Source organism: Gracilinanus agilis, chromosome 4 (assembly GCF_016433145.1).
Source record: "Gracilinanus agilis isolate LMUSP501 chromosome 4, AgileGrace, whole genome shotgun sequence".
Taxonomy (NCBI): domain Eukaryota; kingdom Metazoa; phylum Chordata; class Mammalia; order Didelphimorphia; family Didelphidae; genus Gracilinanus; species Gracilinanus agilis.
Window position 1 is genome coordinate 384,199,021 of NC_058133.1, and position 15,581 is coordinate 384,214,601.

Genomic DNA, 15,581 nt, shown 5'->3' on the forward strand with positions numbered 1-15,581 from the left:
CTAGGTGGCACAGTGGTGCTGGGCCTGGAGTCAGGAAAGCTCATCTTCTTGTGTTCAAATACAGACTCAAACATTAACTAGTTGCATGGCCCAGGGCAACTTGGTTAAACCTGTTTGCATCATTTCCTCAACTTCTCAAGGAAAAAAATAACTGGATAAGGAAATAGCAAAGCAGTCTAGCATCTTTGCCAAGAAAACCCCAAATCAGGTCGTGAAGGATTGGAAACAACTGAAAAATGGTTGAACTTGAAATATCTGTTCAGATGTTAAGTGTGTCCCCCACTTTCAGATGAAATCACTGTATTATTAATTTTACTTAACTGGTTTACTTTTCAAGAAATTTCTAATGGAATTAGAATTATTTGTAAAAATAATGTCAAAAGAGAACACACCAATAAAATTTTTTTAAAAATATTGAAACATTTAGTTTAGAAAAGTATTATTTTTCCATTCTTTCTGCAATTTGACCAATACTGGGTGAATACAAATCAAAGGCTACTCATTAGATAGCACTTACCTAAGATAATGGTGTAAAAGAAAACAAACATATTTCATAAAAGTCAAACGACTTCCAAATGCCAACACTGCTTCTAAAGATCACCACTACAGAGCCACGTCTAAAAACTTTCTAAAATGGAAAATGACTGGAGTCTTTAATCACATGAACCTTAATAAGAATATTTGGACTTTAACATTCCTTCACCTTTTCAAATTTTTAAAATAATAACATTAACAACAACAAGAAAAACAACTAACATTTCTATAGTGCTTGAAAGTTTTCAAAACACTTTAAAAATATTTTCTCCTCACCTCTGGTGATAAGTTATTAACTCCAATTTTTAGATAAGGAAAGTTAGGCAGAGAGAGTTTAAATGATTTGTCCAGAGTAAGACAGATAATGTCTAAGCCAAGATTAACTTGAGTCTTCCTGATTCCAGTTCCAGCTTTATCCACTGTATTTTCTAGCTGACCAATTATATATTTTTTAAGTCTCCATTAAAAGTTTAGCTGAGGATTTGATATATACTTAGTAGAGTACCGAAAGGATCCAGTGCTTCCTGGTACTATATGTTTTCTGTCCAATAAGAAATGAAGAGACTATATCTTTGGATTTTTATTTTGCTTCTCTGCTAAATGCAAATGATCCTCAATCTATCCTCTTCTTTTTTTTTTTTTTAATCACATTTAGTTTCAACCACTGCCACTCTCAAAAGTCTGATTCAGGGGAAAGTATTCAAGGCTGATATGGCCTAAGGCATCTACAGATGTTTGATACCTATGTTAATTGATCATTGAAGGAAAAATAAGGAAACTGAGATAATTGACCTCTCCTCTGGGGTGTAGCCTTACGGAAGGGCTAGGGATTTGGCAAGGTCAGCATTCAATTTGACTCAATTGATCAATCATTAGCAGTATAAGACCTAAGTTTTTGAATACTTCTTAAAATAATATCACAATGTATACCTGGATTGCTACAGAATGCTATGACAAAAATCTAAGAAAAGAGGTCATTTTCAATCACAAAGGAGATGAAGAAGAATAAAGAACGGATCAATAAATATTGATTAAGTGCCTACTACTTGTGGTCATTGGACTCAAAGACAATTTCATGAAGAGCATAACCATCTAGCTGAAACTTGAAGAAAGAGAAAAGATTTAACAGGAGAATCAGTGTTTAGGTTCAGAAAAGGCTGAATCATTCCAAACAAACTATATACCCATTCCTTTTTTTGATAGGATTATTAAACTCATAAATTACAGAATGCTATAGATATTGCTTAGCTTACCTTGAATTTTAGCAAAGTGTTGAATTAAATATCTCACACTATCCATGTGGAAAAAGAGCCTTGATACTAGAAAATATTACAGTCAGATGGATTTGGAAATATATAAATAGTTAGAAACAAAGATTAATTTTTAATGGATAGATGAAAACTTAGAAAGCACTTTCCTTAGGGATCTGCATTTGCTTGGCCTGACGCCGTTCAACATTTTTATCATTGAACAGTTTATGCAGTAATAACATCTATGAAGGGGGGGGGGGGGACGCGGCTGCGACGACAAACCTAGGAAAAACTTGAGAAATCTAGCCAACTCAATGATCTAGCATGGCTTCAAAGGATACGTGAAGAAGCACACTATCCACTTTCTGACAAAAAAGGAAAGGGCACATGGCATACAATTAGACAAACCCTTCTGAACAGGATAAATGCATAGTTTATTTTTATTGGACTATGCTTATTTGTTATAGTTGTGTTTTCTTTTTTATGACTTTTGAGAAGAGCTAATGATAATGATTCACATCTACAAAAAATAAGAAAAGAATCATTATTAAAGACAAGTAACAGAAGAAAGTTCAGAAAGAAAGAGACAAGCAAGATAGCTTTCAAAGTAATGTGCTGAATTTATTAAATACTTCATAAATCTGTAGATTAGATAAATCTAGAAGGATTGCATATAAACCAGAAGAGAGAGTTAAAGACTAAAAAGACCTCCACAACCAATAACGGTGCGATGAATCTAATTGATTTAGTTTAGTCAGGAAAAAATATAATTGGATTTTCAAATTGATAAGTACAAATGGAGGAGACACAGTAAAGACAGAAGTCTATAAACAATTATAAGATCATTGATGTGGGGTAAGAAGGAATCTAAAAGGCCATCTAGTATAATCATCTCATTTTTAAAGTGAGGAAACTAAAGCCCAGAGAAGGAAAGTCACTTCCTTAAGGTCACATAGGTAAAAGAGCACCTAAAATATACTTGTTTAATAAATTTGTCATTGGTTCTCAGTATACCTCCAAGGTGGGTTTCTTAATCTGGTTCTCTGAATCCAGAAGCAAGTTCTTATTCATTGTAATATAGTATAGGTTTTAGAGGAATACAAGTCTAATATGAGGAAATAGTGCTAAACTGCAAGGAAAAACTAATCCTACAAGTTGGTTTATTGCAAGGTAGACCTTTGAAAGATAAAGCAAGAGTACAAAATATTCTGACCTCTTGACACTTCCTAGCTATGTGACCATGGACAAGTCACTTGACCCCCACTGCCTAGCCCTTACCATTCTTCTGCCTTGGAACCAATACATAGTATTGATTCTAAGGTGGAAGGTAAGAATTTTAAAAAATGTTTTTTGATATCTTTAGAATATATATATATATATAATATTGTGTTTAGTTTTGGGCAGAACAGGTTAAAAGGCATATTGATCCTTTGGACAAAATTCAGAGAAAGGTAAAGAGGTCATGAATAACTGAGTAAATGTTACAAAACAATCAGTTGGAAGAACTAGAGAACTTCTACTCAAGTACTTGTCAAGAAAGGGATAAGATTTGTTCTTTTTATCTTGAAAGGAAAAACGCTAAAAGAAATACACAGAAGTAGCAGGGGCAGATTTGTAAAGTTTAATTGGGGACATTTTCCTAATAATTAGAACAATCCAAAGGAGCAAAGAACTTCCTAGAGAAACTGAACTTTCTGTCATTGATTCTCTAACACCAAAAGTTGGATGATCAGCTAGTGTGTGTGTGTGTGTGTGTGTGTGTGTGTGTGTGTGTGTGTGTGTAAGTAATCAGGTTAGAAATGTATACTAGAACCAGACTGTGGAAATCTAACTACCCAGATGCCAAGCTAAAGAAACTGTATTTTATTCTGAAGATAATGGGACTTTTGAGCTGGCAAATGGCAGAGTCATTCATACTTTAGGAAGATGACTTTGCAAGCTGTTCTAAGGTCAGATTGGAGAAGAGAGATACCAGTCCAAAAAGATTAGGGATTGAATGGGAATGATGGTAAAATGACTGGAGAGAGCTTCAGAAATGCCAAAAAAAAACCACTGAGTCTGTATTACCAGGACTTGGTCACTAATTGGAGAAAAGGGCCAAAGTAAAGATAAGTGTGAAAGATGAGTAAGGTTTCAAGACTAGGTGACTAGAAACCTGGAAAGGCTTATATGAAGTGATGCAAAGTGAAAGGAATAGAACCAAGTGAATGGCAATAAAGTACGTGAGTGACAAGTATTATGAGCAATGAAAGGATCCAGGACAACTCCAAGGGACTTGTGACAAAAAAGGCTATCTATCATCATAGAAGGAAAGAATGGAGCCTGAATGCAGAATAAAGCATGTCATTCTTCACTTTATTTCTTCAATGAATTTTCTTCTCTACTTAAGCAATGTCTTCTTTCACAACATAAGGAATGTAGGAATATGTATCAGATGATCATATATTTACAATCTATATCATTATGTCTGCCATCTTGCAGAGGGGAGAGACAGGAAAGGGGGAGAGAACACGGATCAAGAAATGTCAAAAAATGATTATTAAAATTTTATTGATGTAATCTGGAAAACAATTATAAAGTAATTAAAAGATTAGTTGACTAGGAGATGCAATTAACAGAAAGGCAGAAAAAAAGACTTCAATTTGGGAAATCTTGACCTCAAGAAGAAGTCAACAAAAATTTGCTAAGTGCTTAACATTCTGGGCAATGTGCTAACCTGCTGAGGACAGAAAGAAAGATAAAAACATGGTTCTTGCCCTCAGGAAGCTCACTTTCTAATGAAGGAGACATCAAAACAATTATATATGCACAAGATACATAGGATTAATAGGAGATAATTTCAGAGAGAGGCACTAATACCAGATATTCTATACCATAATTATTATTATCATTAACATCATTATTATTGTCATTGTTACCATTTATATGTTATTTTCTGATTTAAAAATTAAAATTATAGATTATAGGTCCATATATTACAAGACAGAAGGGATCTCAGGGGCTATCTAGTAAATACTTTACAGTCAATAAATCAAAACTGCAAAATGTTAGGTAACTTGCTAAAAGTCACACAATATTTAAGACAGGATAGGAACCTGTCTTCCTGATTCCCAAATTGGCTCTTCATTGTATCCTATTTAGTCTAATGAGGTAAGAAAAATATATAGATTATCACATCTATAAGGTAACTTAAAGATATCATCCAGTATCATTTCCCCCTAAACTCAATTTTTAATGCAGCAAATTTAATGTCAATAAATGTGAACTTGTTTCCTAGTATGAGCTTTCCCAAAGATGAAGATTAATGGGTCTAAGGAAAGCTATAAATCCCAAAGGGCCCCACCTGAAGCTAGGGGCCTTAGCCTCTGCTACTCACTGGAGATCTGGTAAATAGAGGAAAGATCCAACAGAATTTTAAAAAAAAACCTTATAATATAAATATTATTTACATTTATATTATATATAAGGGAATTGGGGCAAGGAGATGGATGGGTTTGGCAATATTCAATATATAAATTAGGAGACAAAATGAAATGATACCTAGATATGTATATAGGGGAAAAGAGAACAAATTCCAGACATCAGGCATTCTTGCAACTTGGTTCACTCTCAGGCCAGTGGTGGTTTAAAAAAAAAAAAGGCTGGTCTCATCGTACTGGGGAAGGTAGTAGGAGAATTCCGAAAAGGCCACAAGAAATTTATGAGTTAAGAAGTCTGTACCTCTGCTCCTATACAGAAATGTGGAGGAAGGAGTTCAGTTTTGAAAACACTCTCCATATACCTTAAGCAAATAATGGGAGGAAGTGAAGAAAGGAATAGGAAAAAGATTAATTCTGTTGCTATATTAGTAAGAGCAGGTAATATAAGACTTGTGGTAGTGGGCAACCTTTGAAGTGAGGAGAATATCGGGCTCCCAGGGTTTATGTGGGGCTTTGGAGAGTCTTTGGGGTGCAGAGATGGGGGAGAACACAACAGGGCATACTAAGAGAAACTAACATGACTCAAAGAAATAAGTACCGTATCTGTCCAACCCAACTGTCCCATTTGCTGTTCTAAGTCTAAAACATTCCATTTCCAACTTCCACACAGATACAGGATGACTACACATCTAAAATGTTCTTCTATTTCACCCCTGCCTCAGCTCCTAAGCAAGGTATTCCCAGATTGCCACATTATTAGCAACTCTTCCTCAGTAATACCTTGTATTGAACTTTTAAATATTTATCTGTAATGTAGAGTTTATCTATGCTAGAGAGAAAACTCCTGGAAAAGAGAGGAAATATTTTCATTTTTGTCTTTTTTCTCCATATCTCCAGCTCCCAGGACAATGCCAAATGCATAGTAAACATTTAATAAATTCTTACTGAAGGGAATCATCTGTCTCAATTTCATATTTGTAGTTCAATCATACTATCCCACAATTTATTAGAATAAAAACCAAATGGTTCTGCTTGATATAAATTGATAGCTGTGCAATTGTTTGAATTCATCTAACTCTTAGCAAGATTCAAGTCTAAATATGTAACTTCTAGAGGTAACATCAAAAGATAGTGTTCAGTCAGCATAATAAAGTTGCAATGAAAGAGATAAGACGGGAGATGAGAAGAAGGAACTGTTGTTTTTAAAAAAAAAATCCTTAAAATTTTCCCCACCTCATCTTTGAAGTAACAGAAGTTATGTTAGGTAAAAATAAAATGGCCATGACCTTTTATCCTCCTCTGGATGATTAATTACTTGATACCCTATTAATTGGAAGATGTAGCAGAATTTCAAACACTTTCATTTTCTCTGCATATCCTCCTATCTAGGAACCACAAATTAAGTTGTTCATCAAAGGTGAGTCATCAAGGTCATCTGAGCCAGTCAGGACCTCTTCAGTTATTCATTATCTAACCTCAATAGTAATTAACAATGGCAACATTTCCATAAATCAACATCTTTCTGATTATTCTCTGATGATGAACAGTCAAAATGTGTGCATGCTCCAGCTCTCTTCCCCCTTTAATTTTATCTTAAAACTTCAAGCTAAATATGCCAGAGAGGACAGTGATGCTGAAAAATTGCAAGGGTTTTTCTAATTAAAATATACCAGCAAAACATGGTTAAGTATCATTGAAGGAGAAAAACAAACCTATACAAAATATGAAATAAGTCTGCTGAAACTGTAGGAGTGAATTTTAGGAAACAAAGGATTGTAGCCTCACGACAAAATTATTTTCTCTTGCAAAGGAATGATGGCTCAATCTAGCTTCAGCAACCACTATTTGCCAATTCACCAATGTTAACACTTAGAAAAGAATACAGATTTCACTCATTTTATTGTCAGCTTTCTCACCTCAAGGAAGGATGAACTATAAAGTAATTACGTGGAAGTTAACGTTTTTTCTATGTTTATTTACCACATAGAACTAAAGAGCAGAAATTTTAAAATGTATATTTCAGGTTTTACTTGTTTTTGTTTTTAGAGGGTTTGGGTGGGTTGGGTAGGGTAAGAGAGCCTCATGGAAATTTTAAGTGAATTGTGAGAAGATATTATAATTTTATTTCACCAAACAGACCACTTTATTTTTACTAGACCTGTCGTTTCATCAGTTTTAGGATTTCGAGAGGAATGTCCTCTACTAATGCATATCTGGACCTTATTTTAAACTTAGAATTTTAGAGAGTTCCATAGGCACTGACATTTTATAAACTGGTTCAAATTCCAAGGTTCCAGCTGTGACATCTCTTTTCACTTTCAAAAAACTTAAGCATCTATTGATTAAAATCATTTCTAAGTCTCTTAGTGCATTTATTCTTACAAGTGCATAACAGTAGGTATCTTTCCTAGAGAATGATGAGAACCAATCACTCAACAATGAATGCCAGGTACTGTGCTGGATGCTGGGCAAATAAAAGCAAAAATGAAACAGTCCCTGTCCTCAAGGAGTTTACACAAGAGTCTGTGTCTAAGCCTGTTATTTTGACATTTCCCATTTCTTAGCCTCAAGAGCTGAAGTCAGAACTATTTTATTTCACTCTACATCTTTTTATCAATTATTTCTCCAATTTTATATTTTAATTTGATATTTACTTTAATAAGTCTATGATTTATATTTATCTGAACACACACAACTGATGTATAAGTAACTTCAACACTGATGAGGATGTAATACTTGTATGTTTAGATCTAATCAATTTCATTTTTACAGTGTTATTGATGCTTGTCATCTCCCAAGCCTCCTGACTTTCTTCTTTAAAATGTATTTATGTTAAATACAGGTCTGGTTTCTAGGTGGTCAAAAAGCCTTGAATCTCTTTTGTTGCTTATTCTTCAGCCATATTTTCCAACATTTTTCACACTCCTCCTCTGTGTCCACTTTTATATTAACTTGAGGCCACCAATACAAATGGTGAATTAATTTGGAGCCTTTTGATGAGTTCAATAACTTATTTATTCTACAACATTCTGAAGAATATACTGCAATAATCTTAAAGAAGACCTTTATTGGTATGAGGCTGCAATCTGAGAAGTATCATTATGATGACAGTTTCTGATATTATGTTGTTTTTTCTAGCCTTTGAACTAATGATAAAACAAAGTCTGTCAAATCCTTTATCTGCCTCTTAAGCGGAAAACTAGTGGGTCATCTTTCCTTTAATTTCAAATTTCCTGGCTTCATTTGTAGTGATAATGTCAAGACACACACAAACACAGTCTAAAACCTGTGACTGTTAGTCTTCTTTCCCGTCATTTGTACCACCAACCATTAAAGAAGCAGAAAGAAGCAAACTATAGAATGGATCTTGTGTTTTATCATATTTAATGAATTGTTATGGCCAAAGAATTCAAGTGGCAAATCTACTAATAAGGAAGTTTTCCAAGGTCAGCCCAGTTCATCCTCAAGAGACACAGTCTTGAGCTGAGCTTATTTTGCAAAAAGTCTTTCTAACAAGGTACAACCTCCCAGAACTTACATTCTACTGACTCAGCCTTTGAGAATCTGAGATCATCACAACACAATGAGTCATTGGAGTAGGAGTATGGGTAGATTATGGAACAGGAGAGGGTAAAGAATATTTCTATGTCTAGTAATTTTCTCAAGGTCATAAAGCAAGTTAGTGGCAGAGTTGCAACAACAACAAAAAATCAGGTTTTTTGGTAAACTTCACATTATACTTTTGTTGTCATGAATATCTTACTCAAAGTTTAGCTTTCTACCAAAATAACTTTACCTGACAAAAAAAGGATATAGAGGCAAAAGGGAAATTCACCTAGAAATCATTTTTTCTTTTGCTTAAGCTCTTTTGGGGTTTATATTGTTATTTAATTGACAAATATTCCTTTTTATACCAAATTTGATATTAAATAATTCAGGCTGCATGATGTGGTGGGAAAATGCACTAAGGGACAAAACCAAAAGCACGACCAACTTGGTATTATTCCGAATGTTAATGTTTTCATTGTTTAAAAATAATAGGAATGATATTTTCTCTTACACCCCCACCCCAGCAATAGAGCCTGTTAGCAAATATTAACTTGCAATTCATAAGGTACATAATAATATATGAACTTTGTGACAATAAGGCAAAAGATACATCAAGATATTAAAGATTCCAGAGGAAACAATAAATACCAATCACATTATCACTAATAATAAATGGGTGTCACTCAAAATAAAGAAAAACACAAAATACCCAAAACCATGCATTTCCAAACAGGGATCACCACAATGGCTCTTACCTTGAGGCATCTCAGGAGGCAAATAATGAGGCTCTTGAGAACTAACATGAACCCATTCAAAATCATCATATAAGTCTTGATGGTAATCACAAGCTCCAGGACCATCATCAAATGTACAGCCCCCTAAATATAAAAGAAAAGCCTTTTGTTAATTTCCAGTAAAAAAAAATAAATTAAAATTTCAAAAGATTTTAGAACTTTTAGTTTTTCTAAAGTGGATTGTTGTACAATTCTCATCTTTAACTCACTACTCTATTCCTAAGCATTTCAACTATCAATGGGCTCTTCAAATTTCTCTACTCTCTGCAAATGAAACCCCTAATAGTGTATTTCATTTGTTCAAATAACTGGATTTGGCTACAAAAGTCAAGATATAAATCAGTCCTGAATGATATACCAAAAATTATGTTGCTGTTTTTAATAGGGAAAGTATTATAATATTTATATATACTTCAAATTCCATAATATACAAATTAGCTATGTGGTTATTCAGTCATGCCCCATTCTTTGTGATCCCACTGGGGTCTAGGAGTGGTTAGTCATTTCCTTCACCAGCTCATTTTACATAAGAAGCTGGGGCAAATAGGATTAAGCAGTTTGCCCAGGGTCACACAAATAGGAAGGATCTAAGGCCATATCTGAACTGAGGTCTTAATAACTCCAGGCTTAGAATTCTATGTACTGTACCATCTATCTGCCACCAAAATTACATACATCAAGACTAATTAAAAGGAAAAAACTGAAAAGTAAGTCTAATATAATAAATATAGTTTCATTCAAGTGAAACGATATCTTAATATAAAATAATTTTAATTTTCCAACCTTAACCCAATCCAAACAGAAATCCATTCAGGGCCACAGGAAGGAATATAATTGTAAACTAGAATTTAATTAAATGATTTTGGTATATATACATTGTTTAACGTCTCCTCATAGCTGCCTATCATCTTCATGTGATCCTAACAAGATAATGAGTATTTTGTTGTAAGGAATAATCACAATTACTAATTGATTGAATAAATGTGTATGTGAATCAGTAATCAATGATCATTAAGTCCCTTGCAAAATATCCTTGCCAATGGGAGTTCATGCTTGCCTTTAGCATTCTAGCATGTGTCCAGACTTAGGTACAGCTGGGGAATCTATGATATCTTAGTGACAGTGGCCTCATGGAAAAATAAGGAAAAAATGTGGCCTTTTTGAGAGAGACCTTCTAGAAGATGAAATTCTGCTTGTCCCACTGAGAATATTCAGTTGACCAATCCCCATTTTTGGGAGGCTTTTGTGTAATCTGACTTTTTTATATAAAGTATTTATGCCAGTCAACAAATGGGCTTGGGGTCACTCTTAGACCATTCTGGGTGTCTAGAGACCTTCATTTTGTGATTTACAGCTCTATTGATAAAGACAGTAAAGGTTAGAAGTTTATTTCTAAGTATTTTCCTTTAAAATAAGAGATGGATATCTTACTTTTATTTTATTCAGTATCATTTTTTTAGAAAGCAAAATAACATTGCAATTAAGGTTAACCTGTATATGATTTGAGGATTTCCCCCCTTTATATCCATGACCTCTTGGAAGGAAGTGTAATCTTTCCCCAAAACATAACTCAATTGTTCATTTGATTTTAAATTATGGACAGTTTCAGGGGTGGTAAATGAATTCTTTTTGTTTGTTTTTAAATCCTTACCTTCCACCTTGGAATCAATACTACGTATTAGTTCCAAGGCAGAAGAGAGGTAAGGACTAGGCAGTGGAGGATAAGTGACTTGTCCAGGGTCACACAGCTCTGAAGGGTCCAATCTATAGGCCTGGCTCTCAATCCACTGAGATACCCTCCAGATTTTGTTTTTTAAGCATATTCCTCAGCTAACTTAGTCAATCATGACAATAAGCACTTGGCCAGACACCTCAGTATTTGGGAAAGTAGGTGGAAGTACTACATACATAGTCAATGAAGCTAAAGATAAAAATAAATATCCCAGTTCCTTCTAGATAATTTGCTTGCTTATTTTCCTCTTTTGTGGAGGACTGTGTATAGCTGAGTTCTCTTAGTTTACTTTTTGGGAAACAAAAGTTAAGGGAAATGGTGGATTTCACAGCTTCAAAAGAAATGTTGGTTAATTCTGCAGAGGATTAATTCCATTCAGCATAATTTTGATAATTATGATAAAAAATATAAATGCATTCTGCTATGCAATGGGCATAAATGTCAGTATCTCTGGCTGAGTCTCTTAGTAAGGTGTGGAAGGTGTTTGCCATTGAGTACTTTTGTTTAAAATACAATCTAATGATAACTGAGTGTGCAGCAGTACTTTAAATTTATCCTAAAGAATTGCTCTTAAAATATCCACCATAATTGTCCTCAGAAAAAAATCATTTTTAATTTGCAATAGATAAAATAAAAGGGCACTATGAAATTCATATTTACATGCAATGGAAAGGGAAAAGTTTTTCATGAATTTAATTTGTTGTCAAGACCCTAAAATGACTTACTGCCTAGCAAAATATGCCTTCTGGGTATCCATTACCATTTTTAATGGCTTAAGTGCCCTCAGTGTATAAATTTAAACTACTAGTGGTTCCTACATTGACTCATTAGAAAGATAAATGGCCTTAATTGCCTTCCTTCAGATTCAATGTTAATTTTAGACATCAGGCTTCTGATTAGCAACAACAACCAAGAGAGTTGGTACAAAATAAATGGGTCAGCTCTGGCTATTTGTTGAACAATGCTAGAACACAGCAAAACAGTAATATCCACCCTAGGATATTAGATAACTCCTTACTTGCTTGGGGTAAATATTTATGGGGGGGGAGGTAGATGGCTTTGATTTCATAATAAATTCTAATAACAAACTCAACCCCAAGATTAATTAAATAATTAATTCTGGCTACTCTCAAAAGACTACTAATTTCTAAAGATTTAAAATCCAATAAACTATAATTAAGACAAACTATACTTGAGATAATTTTCATTCATTTTATATCTCTCTTGACTTTTTTTTAATATTATGGTAGACGCTTTTAAGATTCTACACAGTTTAACTTCTGAACTTCACATATCCCATTTGTGAAGTTCAGGATTTCAAAGCAAAAGAGGGTTGGCTGATGAAATGTTCAAAAAATGTTTATTTTGCCTTTCTTATACCCCCCTAAGCATCATAAGGCTGGCAAACAGCATGAGTAGAAAATTGACATTTTTGTATCCATTCACAAAGTGAAAAAACCTTAAACATAAAGGTAGAGGTTTTTTTTAAGTTAACAAAAAATATTGTGATCTTATTCTAATTTCCATAATGTTGCCTTAATGCTGGCATTTCCTTGCCCAAGAGAAATAAACTAGAGCTGTATTGCTTTTTATGTTTTTCAATGCTCCAAAACTAAAGAACTATACTCGCCTTATCATTATGCTACTATCTGTATATGAACATGAAAAGAATGGGTCACTATTTAAATTATGCAGTAAAATAATAATGACTGGAACTACTAAATTGCTCTTTCCAAGGTTATAAATGATCTCTTAAACTGCTAAATCCTATGGCCTTTTCTCAATATCCATCCTTTTGACTTCTCTGTAACATTTGACCATTCCTCTCTAAGATAAACACACCTCCCTCAGATTCTTGTTTTTTGTTGTTGTTGTTGTTGTTGTTGTTGTTGTTGTTGTTGTTTTTAATAACACTACTCTCCTGTGGTACTCCCATTGCAAGAATAGATTTAAAACTGGAAGAGAACTTAGAGATTATCTAGTCCAAACTGTTCATTTTATTTAGGCTCTGCAAGATTATTACTTGACCAAGGTCACACAGATAGCAAGTAACAGAAGTGGAACTTGAACACAGAATCTCTCCATATAAATACAGTACTCTCTCTGTTACACAAAATATTGCTTCTTCTCGCTGAATTCTCATTAGCCTCCTTTCCTAGTCTAGTCCCCCAAATTTGTTTAAGTTCTCCATTCTCATTAGGATTCTTTCATTTTCTCTCGACCTTTTCTACTTTTTCTACTGAACTACATTTCTCTCTTTCAATCACATCTTTAGATTTCAGTTATTTTGATATAAATTATTTCCATAAATATATCATCAGTCCTAATGTTTCTCTTCAAAATATCCATTGTATCTATTCTGAACTTCAATCTTGCAACACTAGATCTCTTTTGGATATCTCCAATTGGATGTTTGTAGATTTCTCAAAACCTATGTCTAAAAGAGAACTCATTATTTCACCTGCTTCCCTCTAAACTGAATCCACCCCCTCTTGAAAGAGTCTAGTTTTTATTGAATATATGCCATATCCTTCCAATTACCCCAGTTCAAAATTTTAGTGTCATCCTTGATTGCTTCCTCACTTTATGCAAACAGTTGCCAAGTCTTGCCAATTCTAGCACCACAAATTATCTCACTTTCATATCATTTTCTCTACTTAGGCACAATAGCATTAAGGCTTTCATCACCTGGCACCAGGACTAGCCCAATGGTCTTCTTACTGATCTCACTCTCTTAGCTCTATCTTTCCCATTCCACTTGGCACACAGCTACCAAAATAATCCTTTAAAATATAAGTATTACTATGTCAGCCCTCTTAGCAAAAAACTTTAGTGGTTCCCCACTGCCCTTAGGTTAAAATGCAGATTCTTCAGATGAGAGCTTCCTGGATAAAAAATTCAGATTAAGATGTCTGAAACTGAAAATAGAACCCTATAGAATATCAAAAGGAGCTTATGAGGAGAAATTGATTCAATTGATTCAAGCCTCATCTGGAATCCTATGCATAAACTACAAGTTCATAGATTTAGGACTGAAAGGAAGGAACCTTAAAAGTAATTTAAACTAACACCTTTATTAAAAAAAAAAACTGAACCTGAGAGTATTTAGTGACTTGCCTTGAGTTACACAGCTAATAAATATCTGAGTCAATATTTTAACTCTAGATTTTTCTACCTCCAAGCTTCAGTTTTCTGTCTTCTAAGCCATTTATTTGTCTTCACTATAGACACTTTTGCACAATGAATAGAGTCCAGGAGTAAAGAGAATTGGGTTCATTTCCAGCTCTGACACTGCTCAGGTATGTGATAAGCTCTCTGAGACTCTGTGTCTTCATCAATCAAATATGGCAGTCAAAGTAGATGATAAATTCATTGTTTGCTTGTTTTTTAAGCCCTAACCTGCTTTCTTAGAATCAACAGTGTGTATTATTTACAAGGCTGAAGAGCAGTAAGGGTTAGGCAATAGAAAAGGGGGAAGAGGGTTAAAAGCCTTGCCCAGGGTAACAGAGCTAGGAAAGTGTCTGAGATCATATCTGAACCAGGAAACTCTCATCTCTAGGGCTGGCTCTCAACCCACTGAGCCATGTAGTTGCCTCCAATTCCTTCTAAGTTCTAAGATTTTGTGGATCAATCATTAGTTCTTTTAGCAATGATCTAGTTAACATAGAAAATTGTGGCTCATTAGATTAAAAAGTTCCAGCATCTAAGGGCTACCAAGAAAGATTAAAGTTTTGAAAACTCTTTTTCAGAAAGGTAAGTAAAGTGTAAGAAAAATGGCTAAGAAATATTTGACATGCTCAAAAATGAGATTTATTGGTGGCAAAGATTGAACTCAAAGATTTATATAATATCAAAAAATTTATTGACCTTTGTTCATTGAAAAAAAATGTCTCTGTGACCTAGTTAAAAAAAAAAACAAACAAAAAGCTGAGAATGGCTAATAAATTGGTTAATCAATAACATGGATTGGGTTTCATAGCACATGGTAGTAAATGACCATAGTAATTTAGGTTTGACAAACACAAATATTCACTCTTTGGGGCAAGAAATCACAAAAATTACTGGGAAAACTGGAAAAAGAAGTTTGGCAGAAAGTAGACAAAGTCCAATATTTCATACCATAAACCAATATAAGGTCAAAATGTATAAATAAGTGGAAATATCATGAGTAAATTAGCAGAGAATGGAGAAATGTACCTGTCACATCTACAGATAAGGGAAGAGTTTATGACCAAACAAGAAAGATCATGAGAAGCAAAGAAAAAAAATCATGTAATTTTGATTACATGAAATTAAAGAGCTT

General features: G+C 33.9%; 1 protein-coding gene across 6 annotated transcripts in view; it reads right to left on the reverse strand.

The window, feature by feature from the left end:
- Positions 1 to 15,581, reverse strand: part of PTPRK (protein tyrosine phosphatase receptor type K) — a 733,127-nt gene that overhangs the window by 531,342 nt on the left and 186,204 nt on the right. For all 6 annotated transcript variants that reach the window (XM_044676955.1, XM_044676950.1, XM_044676951.1 and 3 more), the window contains exon 2: positions 9,508 to 9,630. In XM_044676955.1, the coding sequence (XP_044532890.1) occupies positions 9,508 to 9,630 (123 nt within the window). The remainder of the gene's footprint in view (positions 1 to 9,507; positions 9,631 to 15,581) is intronic.